The sequence below is a fragment of the Gigantopelta aegis genome, chromosome 11 (assembly GCF_016097555.1).
Source record: "Gigantopelta aegis isolate Gae_Host chromosome 11, Gae_host_genome, whole genome shotgun sequence".
Classification (NCBI taxonomy): domain Eukaryota; kingdom Metazoa; phylum Mollusca; class Gastropoda; order Neomphalida; family Peltospiridae; genus Gigantopelta; species Gigantopelta aegis.
In genome coordinates, this window is record NC_054709.1 from 12736391 (window position 1) to 12751458 (window position 15068).

General features: G+C 36.9%; 1 protein-coding gene across 1 annotated transcript in view; it reads left to right on the plus strand.

Annotated features, from left to right (window-relative positions):
- LOC121385542 (coiled-coil domain-containing protein 13-like) overlaps window positions 1-15068 on the plus strand; it is a 46051-nt gene that overhangs the window by 13909 nt on the left and 17074 nt on the right. The window contains 5 exon segments of the mRNA XM_041516252.1: window positions 7895-7948; window positions 7950-8018; window positions 10657-10761; window positions 12477-12635; window positions 14141-14217. Of these exon segments, the coding sequence (XP_041372186.1) occupies window positions 7895-7948; window positions 7950-8018; window positions 10657-10761; window positions 12477-12635; window positions 14141-14217 (464 nt within the window).

The window sequence follows — 15068 nt, forward strand, 5'->3', positions numbered from 1 at the left end:
TTAAGCTCATGCATCGAAGGATCGAACCACATTGGTGGACCCATTCTGTAATAGGTTTTTTTTTTCCCCATTCCTACAACTGGTATATCAAAGGCTGTGCATATAAAAGATCCCTTGCTGCCTATGAAAATTTGTAACAGGTTTTCTCTACGACACTGTCGCAATTGTCAAACGTTTGACATCTAGTAGCCAATGATTAATAAATCAATGTGTTTTAGAGGCGTCATTAAATAACATAAACTTTTAATATAAATAGAACCAGTAAGAATAGGATATACAGAAGGTTAATCTCTTATCTTTTCATCTAAATTGAGTTAGAGTTCGAATCGGCTGTAATTTTATTCACCTAGATAATGGTTACTATACAAATGTTTACTGTATTTAGTTGTGGTTTATGCTTCACTATGCTGCTAAGTTTGTTCAGATATGTAGAGGATTCGCCACAAATGTTTTTTCAATATGGATAAGATCAACTGAGTCTATGTTACATGTAATTGGTATTTGTCGAGGCTCTGCTGAGTTAGCTTAAAAAATATGGACCTAGATTAATACAAAAAAAATATCAAATGGGTTTATAACATGGATATTAAGAGTAAGTTATAGGACAAATTAAAGGGACATTCCTGAGTTTGTTGCAATGTTTAAGATGTTATCGACTAACAGAGACTTTTTAACAATTTTAATTAAATATCAAATATATTTTTCTGCATAAAATATTAGTGGCTGTACATTAAACATGTTTCAGATTGTTCTAATATTTGTACTGGGTTACATTTCATTTTATTTCAAAAAATCTTTTTTTTTCATACGTACGAAATTATTTGTAGACGAAATCCAGTTTGGGCTTCTTACACATATTAAGATGACCAGAAACACATTGAATATACAGACACCGATATTCTAAACTAGAAAGTATGTTTAATATGTAAGTTTAATCGTAGAACTATTTTATTGGTCGGAAACATTTTACAATGCAGCAAACTCAGGAATGTCCCTTTAATGTATATTTGTGACATACCGTACATCCCATAAATAGTGTTCACTGACATATTCTGTCATACTAATATGCAGCAAAGACGAAGGAAGATGGTGGTGAGTTTTCAAATTGAATGTTATGCATTATAAGTTTACTTCTCTGTACTTCACACAACTTAGGCACCGTAATCATATTTTTTGAAAATTTTAGCTTTTTTTCTTATCTTTATTGACTGTAAAGTGGCATCTAGTTGGTAGTACTTAATTAGATTATAGGATCAAACCCAACTGATGGATCTGTTGAGTTTTCCCATTCCAACCAGTAACCCAAGACTGGTTTATCAAAGGTTGTGATGTGCCACTGAACAAAACAAACTTGAATTGAAGACCGTGTGTCACAATTACCAAATCCCATGCCTCGACTGGGATCCGAACCCAGTACCTACCAGCCTGTAGACCGATGGCCTAACAACTTGAATTGAAGTCCGTGTGTCAGAATTACCAAATCTTTGACATCCAGTCGCCAATGATTAATAAATAAATGTGCTCTAGCAGTGATAGAAATAAGCAGAAATTTTCACTACTACAGGGTTTCTGCCAGAGGGTAAAAACAGGTATGTCGCCATACCCACTTTTTTTTTTTTTTAAGTTAACATTTTGACAAAATTAATTACTCTCATCATTACTGTATGATTTTCTTAACCCTAACCCTAAACTTAACCCATTTTCTTTCTGAGGGAGGTCCCAAATACCCCGCGTTAACTGTGGTTGCATTCAGTTCCATAGTGCCATACAGGGGTGGGAGAAAATAAAATTGTCAATCGGTCCCACTTGAAAAAACGATATTTGCCAAATAGTTTTTTTTAAAATCATAGTGATATTTGTATAGTTTTATCTTGAATCATGAACACGAAACAATAAACATGAAAACATAAAAAAATAAAAAAATAATCACATATGATCAGTGAAAACCCCCACAAATTGTATATATTTTACATAATAGAATAAATAATATAAAAAAGGAATAAAAGTTATGAATTTTAATTCCCATATATGTATAAAAAGTACGAGTATTCACAATTAATAAAAGATGGCATCGTTGAAGCGTTTGACAGCCTGAGCTAGCACATGTTTAGACAAAGAGAGTAATAACGTCATCACTGATTGGATGAAATTTGACCTCTACTGGCTCTTGAGATAACAGTACATGTAGCTGTTCTGCTTACTCCCACTTGGTAAAAAAAAGGTGGAAACCTTTTGTTAATTTTAAAATCCTTTATAATTATTGGATACACTACATTGAACAGTCAACAATAAATACATTTATAGATTATTTCATTATATTTGATGCTATTTTAAGCAGTTTGTATTGCACAAAAGCCTCTTGCTTTGGACTAGGACACTCAACCCGACAGAGCTCCGTACACAGGTGTTGACAGGTGTTGATTGTACCCAGTTGCAAATTCTAGGTCCTTTGTTTTAATTGGAGTGTAATACCTTGATGGCTCTCTAAACCAAGAATGGTGCTATCGTTAATGTCTGTGTAACTCTTGACCGACTCAGCGACTTTGACAAATGTCTAGCCTAGTGGCAGTCAATTGACACTACTGTAGGTCCGACTCCAGTGACTGGCGATATACTTAGGCAGACTTTAAAATCACAAACGTCTGAAACACCAGCCATATTGACCACTATTTATTTATTATTTTAAATCATGCACGAGATACCGATGTCTGGGCTGGCCGGTCCACTTGACCGATAGGAATTTGTTCCAATAATAGAAATGGGCAGGTGCTTCGGACCGACAAGAATGACAAAAGTGGGACCGGCAAACGCGCGTTTTTGAAAAATAATTTCGGTCTCAGAGATTGAGAATCAGTCCCAGACCGGGAAAAAAGGGCTTTTCCCCACCCCTGGTGCCATACCCAAAAATTTCTTTCTGACAGAAACACTGACTAGTCTACCAGACAAGTATATCTAGAAATTTACTTGTCCGCCAATACTTTCACTTGTCCAAATAAGTTGTTAGTTTTATTCAAGTGCAAGGACATCAGTTTTGATTGTTAAAAAAGAAACTACATTGAAAATGTTCACTGAAGTACATGTTGCTTGTCCGAGCAGATTTTTACTGGTCATGACAAACGGACAAGTGCTTATTTCGAACACTGTCTAGTAGTGTCATGATGTCCAGTTTCTTATTTCTTATTCCCCGCAGTGTTCAGTTATCAAAGAGACAAATGAAGAGTTTCATCGCAAAACGCCATATTAAAAACCATTGTGCGAACACCACTCGGACACTGTTCACATGTAGACAAACACAAGTTCTAATTCAGTTTTCAGCAAAACGTGATACGATTATCTAAAGATATATCGCAGATTGCAGAGAAACTGGTGTAGTGTTTATAGTAGTTTGGAATAAAACATTTTTAGGATTGAGTGTGTATAGTGGCATTTATCGCGTTTTGCAATGAAACTTCAAATGTTCATGAAAACCAAAACTTTGCTTGCGGAAAAATATTATTACATGTGTTATTATTATTTAATTGTATTTTTGCATTTCACTCTGTAAGGACCATTAGACAGTTACATAATGCAAAATACAATGTATGACATTTTTTAATACTTCCCTCCCATATGTAACATTAATACCAATCTCCCTCTAAAATTATGTACAATCTGTAACAGGGCTTCTAGATTACGGTAGCCCCACTCCCATGGCTAGTGATATTCAGTGTTGGGCTAGTAAATAACTACTATTGCCATGCCCGACGGCTAGTGAAATGTTGCAGTTAAGTCTATTTTGTAAATATGAATATCCTGTCCCCACCCCAAACCCTCAATGTTAGTTTTTTAAATCTCTATCTCCCTTTTTAGGTGACATATCTGATTATTACTATTATTATTTAGCTTAAAGTAAAGTAAGGCTAGTGAATGTTTTAATTGTGGTTAGTAAATTTTTTAAATCACTGATCCCATGGCTAGTGGATTTTATAAACATTCTAGAAGTTGTGCTGTAATGCTTGTCAATACCCTCCCCCCCCCCCCAACTACCACCACCACCACCAGTTTCCCTGTCATGATAAAGTTATTTTACCAATGTTAGATTTGCTGTTTGTATTTATGTGTGTTTGGTTTGGTAATCAATACTATCAATATTATGAAAGAAATCATCTGTTATAGAACGAATTACAGAATAAATAAAAATAAAAGACGGTTGTTTTGAAAAATTTAAATAGCTTTTTAAAAACACCGTTCTTCCCCCAATAATATTTCGTAACACTTCCCATGATGTCCCCTTCCCCCAGAGTGTTGAGTAATTGTTGAACGGCCCCCATATGAAGTTTTCACATTTAATTATCACAAATGTACTGTAAGTCCCAGATGAGTGAAATTTGAATTGTAGATGCACCTGTGAATGTGAATGTTGTTCTTAATTTTCTTTTTCAAATTGAAGTAGATTTTGGATCACAACTTAAAGGGACAGAACCTAGTTTTTAAACACTACAGTATATTTTTCACTATTAGAGCCGTTTATGATCACTGAAATCACACATTGCTTATACTTTATTCTTTAGATTATCCATTTTCATACAACTGAAGTGTTCCTGGTCATCCTGGTGTTTCTTTATATTTTTAAAATCGCACGTGCGTCTGAGAAGTAGCAGTTTATTGATTCAAGTTCTAGTCTGTTTTTAAGGATATTTCCCATTTTAATGTCACAGACTCTTCTTTCACTCTGTTGTAACTTTTTCCAAATGTGTTACAGGTTTATAAATTAACTTTAACTTAGTGTCCATTTTTTACGAGTTGAAACTAGGATTTGCGCCTTTAAAAACAGCATTTAATTATGATAATTATCATTTTGAGAACAACAGCATTTAATTATGATAATTATCATTTTGAGAACAACAGCGTTTATTACTTACGGTGTACACTGAGAGTTTTTGCAAAAACATTTATGTGAGTTGGTATGGGTTGAAAACTTAAATAAAGTGACACCTGTCTAAACTGGACTCTGAATTAACCGCAATCCTGTTTAAACTGGTCAGATTTTATGATACTGAATTTTTCATGTTCTAAAACGTGACCCTATAAACACTGAATCCTGTCTAAATGTGATAAATACACGTATTACCGGCAGGTCCCTGGCATGGTCCAACTTAACGACGACAGGGCTCGAACTTAACGATGGCACCAACGGCTGAGATATAAATTGCTGTAGGTCAGGAGCATCACCAACGGCACCTTTCTGCCACTAGTTAAACATTTCTGCCGTTGGTAAAGCTCCTCAATGATGGAAAATTGTGTATTATCTGCTAGTATCTAACATTTCTGCTTTTGAAATATGTCTACATACAGCAAAATAGCCTTTCAGTCATGTTGATTTGCTGCAACAGTCACTTTGAAAACAAAAGCCATTGGCAGGCTGAAAATTGCTGGGCCGTTTCACCCATGGCAATGTTTTTAAAATATTACTGTAGGCGACAAATGCTTATGTTCGAGCCCTGCATGGTTTTACATGAGATTTAACATTAGTTATTCAGAGTTTCCTGCCAAATTTATCGAGGTTTTTATTTACACAAATGGACTATATATATACCACTGGTTCATATCAATTATTATCCACGTGGTTCAACATAACCGAGTTAATAATAATCATATGAAGCACATGTGTAATAACTATGCATTTGAAATATGACGTCATTTTGTCGTCTCCTTCTAGTTGTGGCTGAAACATTTTGAGTTGGGTCTTGTTATTCATAAAGAAAACAACATTAATAATATGGATAATAAAGAAATTACTACACTCCATGTGAGTTGTACTGATTTTACGAAACTTATGTCAGGATTCATGTATTACCCTCGCTCTTGTTCGGGCAATACAAAAATCCTGACACTTGTTTCATAAAGCGATGGCTTATCGTAGGTAATGTCAGGTTTCAGTTACACACACGGGCTGCTTGTTATGGAGTTTTTTGCAAGAGCTTCTCCTGCTCTGCGTTCACTGGTCTGTGCAAGTGGCGGGAACTTGTATAGTAGCTTAACTCAGTGCCCACAGCGTCAGATATGTATGTGTAAGCTTTCACGTAATGTTGTCTTGTTTTCAAATTGCTTGTACTGAGATGATTAAAGTTCTGTAGAAAAATTGCTCCCTCCCTCCCACACCTTTTAAAAAACAAATGAAAAATATATTAACTGTGTATATATTTAATTTGTGGAATGGAATGCATTTATATATTATTACGGGACTTTATTAAATTGCTGGAAGTTTTAGACGAAAGGATTTGTTAAAACAATTGCTGTAAAATGAATTGTTAATTTTTATTGATGTAGTTAGTACACAAATGTAGGTTAGTTGAAGCAAGAAATGCTTTGTACCCGGATGTGTGTTGTGTTTTAAATAGGTACGGCACACAAGCTCGTATACTAATCTCTATATATAATTATTATAAATGAATTCAATTTCAAACAAGCAATATATACTAAGACACAAAGGTTTTGCAGTTTGGTACTATTACTACATGAAGATTATTCTTTAACCCCCAAGCTACATCCAGTGATGTACAAATTACGCATTTCATTTTGTATTGAAAATCTCCTGTATACTTATACTGACAAAGCTATCTTGATGCTACAATATTGTAAAACCTTCATAGGCTATGACGTCATTGTGATGCCATAGCCTACGGTCTTATGAAGGAAGTAAATGTTTTATTCAACGACGCACTCAACACATTTTATTTACGGTTATATGGCGTCGGACATATGGTTAAGGACCACACAGATATTGAGAGAGGAAACCCGCTGTCGCCACTCCATGGGCTACTCTTTTCAATTAGCAGCAAGGGATCTTTTATATGCACCATCCAACAGACAGGATAACACATACCACGACCTTTGATATACCAGTCGTGGTGCACCAGCTGGAGCGAGAAATAGTCCAATGGGCCCACCAACGGGGATCGATCCCAAACCGACCGCGCATCAAGCGAATGCTTTACCACTGGGCTACGTCCCGTGCCACTGTCTTATTATGTCATGATGCCAAGATAGCTTCAAAAATATAGGCCCAGATTCAAAAGCAGATTTAGCTTCTCATTTCAAAGTGTTGTACTGATCAGGGCCTGTGCTTATAAAACTTTTAAGAGTCCAGACTCAATCTCCAATGACGTCACTAACATACAATTTTTAAGGCGTTGCCATGACGTTCATGTCTCAGACTCTGTTAGAGTCTCGAGTCTTAAAAGTTTTATAAGCACCAGGCCAGGTCAGGTCATAGGTTTTAACATGCACATTCAGAACAAGCTGTTGTAGTACATGCTTGTCATGGGCGCAGGTGTCAGTATTGTATAATACACGTAAAGAGTTTATATCGGTACCTATGTCGGTGGACTAGTATTGCTTCTCAGTTTCGAGGTTTTGCTTAAGTTTAAGATTGATTGTTTCTTCTCCACAAAATGAATTTTGAGTCTTGAAAATCATATCAGACTGTTCAACTGTGATAGGAATTAGCGTGAAATTGAACTCGACTTACAGGTGTGTGTGCAGGAATTTTAGCAGTGGCAGATCTGCATAGTTTTTAGGGGGTCAGGTCATGTACCCTCAAAAAATATATTGGGGAAAAAAAAACTAAAAATGTGTTTGAGTGGCAGGGGATGGGTGGGCGCTAGGGGTTTGACCCCTGCACATGCACCTACTGTAATGTGTATTTTAAATGTTTACGGTCTACCATTTTTAGGGGCTGTCAAGTCATGCTCCTCTAGAAAATATATCGGGGGGGGGGGGGGGGGGGGGAGAGAATTAAAATTTGCTGGGGGGGGGGGGAGAACAAAAACCCTCTCCCTGCTCACGGAACTGCATTAACTGCTGCCAGGTGTGTGATGTTTGTTTTAAATGTTTAATGTCTGCCATGTTTCAGAGCGACGATGGGTCGGTGGATGTGAAGTTGTTACAAGACAGACTTAAATACTCGGGAGTCGAAGCTGGCCGAATACCGCAACCAGTGCCAGGCTCTCAAACAGGAGATCAAAATACAGAACAAGGTAGTATTGTGTGTTAAAGGGACATACCCTAGTTTTTAAACACTAATGCACATTTTTGACTATTATAACCGTTTTTGATAACTTAAATCATGCTTTACTTAGATTTTATTGTTTAGATTATCAATTTCCTTACATTCGAAGTGTTTTTAGTCATCCTGGTGTTTTTAATATCACAAAATGTATTTCTCATATTTTTAAAAACGCACGTGCGTCTGAGAAGTAACAGTTATGGAGTCGACTTTTAGTCTGTTTTTACAGGTTATTTCACCATTTCAAAGTCACAGACTCATGTTTCACTCAATTGTAACTTTATCCCAATGTGTTACAGGTTTGTAGATTAACTAAACTTACCTGTAGTGTTAATTTTCACGGGTTGAAACTAGGGTTTGTCCCTTTAATGTGAAAACAAAATCCTTCAAGTTGAGAACTCAAAACATATCATGATTTATGTATACATTCAGTAGCATTGTGTCACTCCACATACACTTACGGTTTTTGTGTAGCAAAATTCTTTCTACAATGACAACCGGCCTCGGTGGCGTCGTGGTTAGGTCATCAGTCTACAGGCTGATAGATACTGGGTTCGGATCCCAGTCGAGGCATGGGATTTTTAATCCAGATACCGACTCCAAACCCCGAGTGAGTGCTCCGCAAGGCTCAGTGGGTAGGTGTAAACCACTTGCACCGACCAGTGATCCATAACTGGTTCAACAAAGGCCATGGTTTGTGCTATCCTGCCTGTTTGAAGCCCAAGTAAAAGATCCCTTGCTGCTGATCGGAAAGAGTAGCCCATGAAGTGGCGACAGCGGGTTTCCTCTCAAAATCTGTGTGGTCCTTAACCATATGTCTGACGCCATATAACTGTAAATAAAATGTGTTGAGTGCGTCGTTAAATAAAACATTTCTTTCTTTCTTTTTTTTTCTACAATGAAACCTCTCAAGACCGGACCCTTCTGTAAACTGGAATTCCCTCAAAACCAGACGTTTTACAAAGTCCCTTTTTAAACACCAGGACAGAACGTAACCTCTCTAAACTGGATCCCTCTTTAAACCGTACATTTTTTTATTGGTCCCTAGGGTGTCCAGTTTAGAGGGGTTTCACCGTCTTTTTTTTTCTGTTGAAATGAATTTTTTTAAATTCCTCTTTTCTTTTTCTTTTTTTGGGCCTAACTGGCACTTTTAAAGTTTCAGCCAGCACTGCCGCTGACCACCTCTTATAATAATATGTCACACTAAAAGTGCCATGTATTGCATACCTTACCATTAGCATGCTATAACCACTACAGTATTCGAAATAAGCACTTATCCGTTTGTCCCGACAAGTGATAATCTGCTGGGACAAGCAAAATGTGCCTTAGTGGTTGTCCAGTGGACAAATAACAATTTATAATACTGTTTCATTTTGAGCAACTTATTTGGACAAGTAGAAATATTGATGGACAAGTAGATATGTAGATGTACTTGTCCGGTGGACTGTTAAAAAATTCTGCTTATTTCTATCACCATGTACTACTCATACATTTCTCAGCAGAAGTCTGATGCATAATAATGTAATTATGAATAATTCAACATACATGTCAGTCATATTTACATAATTAGGTGTAATTCTAAATTAATTATACATGCTAGATAGGTATATAGCCATAATTTATACATGATTTAAAACATTTGTAAAATAAATGGATGAATGTTATTTGTTAATATGTAGATCTTGCAAAAGGAGGCCCAATCCTTTTGTTGTTTATGCAATAAAATAGTTTTCAGTCAAAAGGAGTCTGGTTATTAATAGTTCAACATAAATGTTAAATTAATATTTTAAAATTATTTATAATTCAGCAGAAATTATACATAGATATGCATATGGCCATACTTTATTACATAACTGAAAAGAAAGAAAAAATGAGTGTTTTATTTTCATCTTTCACCTGACCTCTAATATATGGCATTTCCGCTCACCCCCATCCATTCCATTAGACTGGTCCAAAACATGCCAATAGCCATTAACATCGCTAAATTTTAAAGTGAACCCTGGCTATACTTTATTACATAACTAAAAAGAAAGAAGAGAGAAAAATAAATCAATGTTTTATTTTCATCTTTAACCTCACTTCTAAGCTGCGGCATTTCCCCACACCCCCATTCATTCCTTTAGACTGGTCTAAAATTGAACAGTGAGCCCTGGCTATACTTTACTGCATAACTGAAAGGAAAAAAACAAACACGTTTTTTGATGAATTTTTTTTTTCATCTTTAACATGGCCTCTAACCTATAGCATTTCCCTTCTATTCGATTAGGCTGGTCCAAAATATGCCAGCAACCAATGAAATGACTAAAGTTTTACAGTGAACTGTGGCTTAACTTTATTACATAACTGGTCTAAACATGCCAACAACCAATGAAATGGCTAAATTTTACAGGGAACTGTGGCTTAACTTTATTACATAATTGGTCTAAACATGCCAACAACCAATGAAATGGCTAAATTTTACAGGGAACTGTGGCTTAACTTTATTACGTAACTGGTCTAAACATGTCAGTAGCTAATGAAATGGCTAAATTTTACAGTGATCCCTAAATATACTTTATTACACAACTAAAAAGAAAGTAAAAAAACCCAAACCTGAATGCTATTTTTAGATTCTGCAGAAGGAGCTAGGTGACAGCGTCAACGTTCAGTCTCTTCTCAGTACTAACAGTACGTGGCGAGGACGAGCCCAGCAGATTCTTACTCTACAGAATAAGGTAATTTATTTATATAAGTCGAGGGGCGGGATTTAGCTTAGTCAGTATAGCACCTGCCTGATAGGGTCTCCACGAGTACTCAATTAAGCACTCGGGCACTGGCGAGTCTTGCAAAACTCGAGTCCATTCACAGGACTCAAGCACTCGGGCACTGGCGAGTCTTGCAAAACTCGAGTCCATTCACAGGACTCAAGTACTCTTGCAAGGAAGAGCACTTTCATTTAATTTTTGTTATTGTTGTTATTTTGCCATATGCTTGCCACCGGTTACATTATAGGGCTATGAAACATAGAGGGAAAACAAAAGTCGAATGTGTGGAATACAATACAATGACATGATTTGGCATCCATGTTCAGCGATGAAACTAAGATGCATATAATGCTATGCTGGCTATGGAAAAGTGCATTAAAAAGATTCCTTGGTGCTAATTTGATATTTTATTAATAAATATACGTTCTTGTGATATTTTTACGCTGAATTTATAGAATTTTTTTTTATGTATAAGTAAGGCTTTAAAAAACTCTGTTTCTGGAAATCTAACCCTACCTAGAAAAAAGAACTGACCCCCTTTGTTTTCCCAATGTTTCTAGTTTGTTTTCTTTAAGGGTTTTTTAAATTAATATTTACAAAACATATATGTAACATTTTATCTAGATCCATAGGGATGAATGTAGTAAACATTTAAAAAAAGAATCAGATTTATCATATCTATTTTTTTTCTATTTGTTTTCGGCATGTTCCTGAAAAAAAAATTTGTCCAAGAAAGTATTACTATTTCAGCAACGACAGTGTCCACTTTTGTCTTAAAGTTTTAACGTTAAAGTGTCGCTTTTAGATCTGTATCTCACTTAACTGAAAGTCCTACATCAGTGTAACTTGGTTTAGTGATTTCCCAAGAAATTAGGCAAGGCTTGGTAGACCAAACACTTTTGGGGCATTTTCACCATTTTCGGGGCACTTGTTTTTCATAAAAAATTAATTGAAATAAATATTAATGTAATTTATGTGCTTGCTTTAATAAATGAATGACAAAAGATATAAAATGCATATTTTATTAATTAATAATACCTTTTTGGGTGTTTAAGAAAGGCAATTTTAGAATTAGTTAGTGAAAAAGGCTTGTTTAATCTCAGGGTAGCATGGTGCTGATTAAGGCAAGATGGTGCTAGACTATTGAGGCATGGTGCTGCGCCGTGCCAAAACAAGCTAGGGAAAACACTATTGGTTTATATATGTAGTTTCACCTACATTATATGGATGTTTATCACAGTGCACCAAAATATTTTATGGTACAGTAGGTGTTTTTTATACCTAATCATATTCATATTATATTTTGTCATCCATTAAAGGCTTTTGTTGGAGATATCGCTCGCACTATAATTTGTGATATCTCTTGCGATACTCTCCTAAGAGATATCGCTACTTTTGTTACGTCACTGTATGTTTGAGCGCTAAACCTATCATTGGTGATGTCATGCCACTTTTGTTCTGTTAACGAGTCTACCTCTGCCAAATATAATGACATTCAACCCACATTACTGACATTGTATACAATTGTCGCAAATGAAAAAGAATGATAATAAATGGTAAAAAGAATACCTCCCTCGTGTCTTGTGATATAATTTATCGGCACTCTTTGATATGTCTGACACCATATAGCCGTAAGTAAAGTGTGTTGAGTGCGTCGTTAAATAAAACATTTCCTTTCCTTGTAGGTAGAAGACCTGAAAGCCCAGCTGGAGGCTCAGCAGTCTAAAGAAGCCGCCTTCGAAGATCAGTTCACGGGAAAGTCGTCGGCTCGACGCAAGACACAGGATGATAAGTACAAGGAGGAACTGAAGAAGTTGGAGAGAGAGAGGAAGGAGAACAAAGAGGTGAACGGAATTTTGTTATAAACTTACATCATCGGGAGATCACCACAACAAATGTCATTTCAATTATTTATAATCTTTTTATTGAAATGAATATACGTTTGGTCTCTGACTTAGGAGCGCTCGCTCGATGCATGGTCGGTTTTGATCCTTCGATGTCGGCTCTTTCTATCATACTATCATTGTGAAGCAGAATTCACCCAGCATTTGGGGGGGGGGGAGGCGTAGCCCAGAGGTACAGCGCTCGCTCGATGCGCGGTCAGTGTAGGATCGATCCCCGTTGGTGGGCCCATTGGACTATTTCTCGCTCCAGTCAGTGCACCACGACTGGTACATCAAAGGCCGTGGTATGTGCTATCCTGTCTATGGGATGGTGCATATAAAAGATCCCTTGCTGCTAATCAAAAAGAGTAGCCCATGAAGTGGCGACAGCGGGTTTCCTCTCTCAATATCTGTGTGGTCCTTAACCATATGTCTTATGCCCTATAAGGTGAGTGATAAATCGTGCACCTCATAAGCTCCAGGTGACTGATTTTCGTCCATAGAAAACATCTTCTGTAAAGCTTACACATATTGACAAAAAGGTTTTGAATAGCTCACATCGAACAACCAATGAATCAACATTTTTAGGTGAATGATTCAAAATGCTTCTGAAGTGAAATTAAGGTGCAATTGGGCTCGTAAGCTTGACCGCACACACCAGATGTGAAAGACAGTAACTACTAGTAACCAGGGCTAGACTTTAAGAATTTGTTACCATTTAAAAAACAAGAAAAATTGGCCATTGGCAAAATGCTTCCCGACGGTAATTTTGAACCTGCCTACGGCAATGTTAAACCAGTACCTTTGGCAGCCAGTATAAAAACTATACTAGCCGTCATTAATAACGCAATTTCCTTTTGTCAAAATAATATACGTTCCGGTTGAGTCCCTTCAATCGATGGCAATACTTTTTATCCAACGGCCTCGGTGGCGTCGTGGTTAGGCCATCGGTCTACAGGCTGGTAGGTACTGGGTTCGGATCCCAGTCGAGGCATGGGATTTTTAATCCAGATACCGACTCCAAATCCTGAGTGAGTGCTCCGCAAGGCTCAGTGGGTAGGTATAAACCAATTGCACTGACCAGTGATCCATAACTGGTTCAACAAAGGCCATGGTTTGTGCTATCCTGCCTGTGGGAAGTGCAACTAAAAGATCCCTTGCTGCCCGTTGTAAAAGAGTAGCCTATGTGGCGACAGTGGGTTCCTCTAAAACAGAGTGTCAGAATGACCATACGTTTGACGTCCAATAGCCGATGATAAGATAAAAAATCAATGTGCTATAGTGGCGACATTAAATAAAACAAACTTTACTTCACTCTACCATCGGCAAAAAAAATGCCATTGGTCAATCCCCTGACTGACTTTATATCGTAACTACGGCAATTGCTGTCGGTGCCATTGTTAAGTCGAGCCCTGAGTGATGAGTACGGTAGTTATTCTCCATGCTTCCTTGCTGTGTTTTTTCAGAGAGCTGCCGCTGAACTGAAAGCCTTAGAAGAAGAGCACGCAGCTTTAAAACAGAAAATAGACGCTACGAAGGCAAGGTATGTAAAACTGATCATATCTTTAACACTTTTCACCCACAGCTCCTTACACTGGTTTTACATAAATATATCTAAATAATATTTTCATATACTTACCATTTGTGTCACCCAATAGCCGATGTGTATTTTTGTGCTGGGGTGTCGTTAAACATTTGTTCATTCGTGCGTTCGTTCGTTCATTCATTCATTCATTCATTCATTCATTCATTCATTCCAAAGAGCTTGGTCATAATCAGAATAAGGAGCGGGTCATAGTCTAGTGGTAAAGCACTCGCCTTATGCGCGATCGATCTAGGATCAATCTCCTTCGGGCTATTTCTCATTCCAGCTAATGCGCCACAACTGGTATATCAACGGCCGTGGTATGTGCTATCCTGCCTGTGGGATGATGCATATAAAAGATCCGTTCTACTAATGTAGCGGGTTTCCTCTCTAAGAGTATATCAGAATTACCAAATGTTTGACATCCAATAGCTGATGATGAATAAATCAATGTGCTCCAGTGGTGTCAAGGGTCATCATGGAAAACGTGGAAAGTCATGGAATTTGAGATTTAAAAATCCAGGTTTGGAAAAGCTGAAAAACAGTAAAAATAAAAAGTCATGGAAAATCATAATATTGCTTCTGCCCCTGACTCCACTCTGAAAAAAAAAGACACCCGGAGATAAAAATTTAATAAAATGTATAGTTCTTAAATCGGTAAATCTGATCGTTGTCTAGAAGCACAAGACCTGAACTGGTTTCGGTTAGAATTAGTCAAGTGACTGGTATTTGTCTCCTTACTATTACAGCTAATTAGTCAAAACGACTGGTATTGTAATGCTTTTACGGCATTACATTCAGTGTGCAAT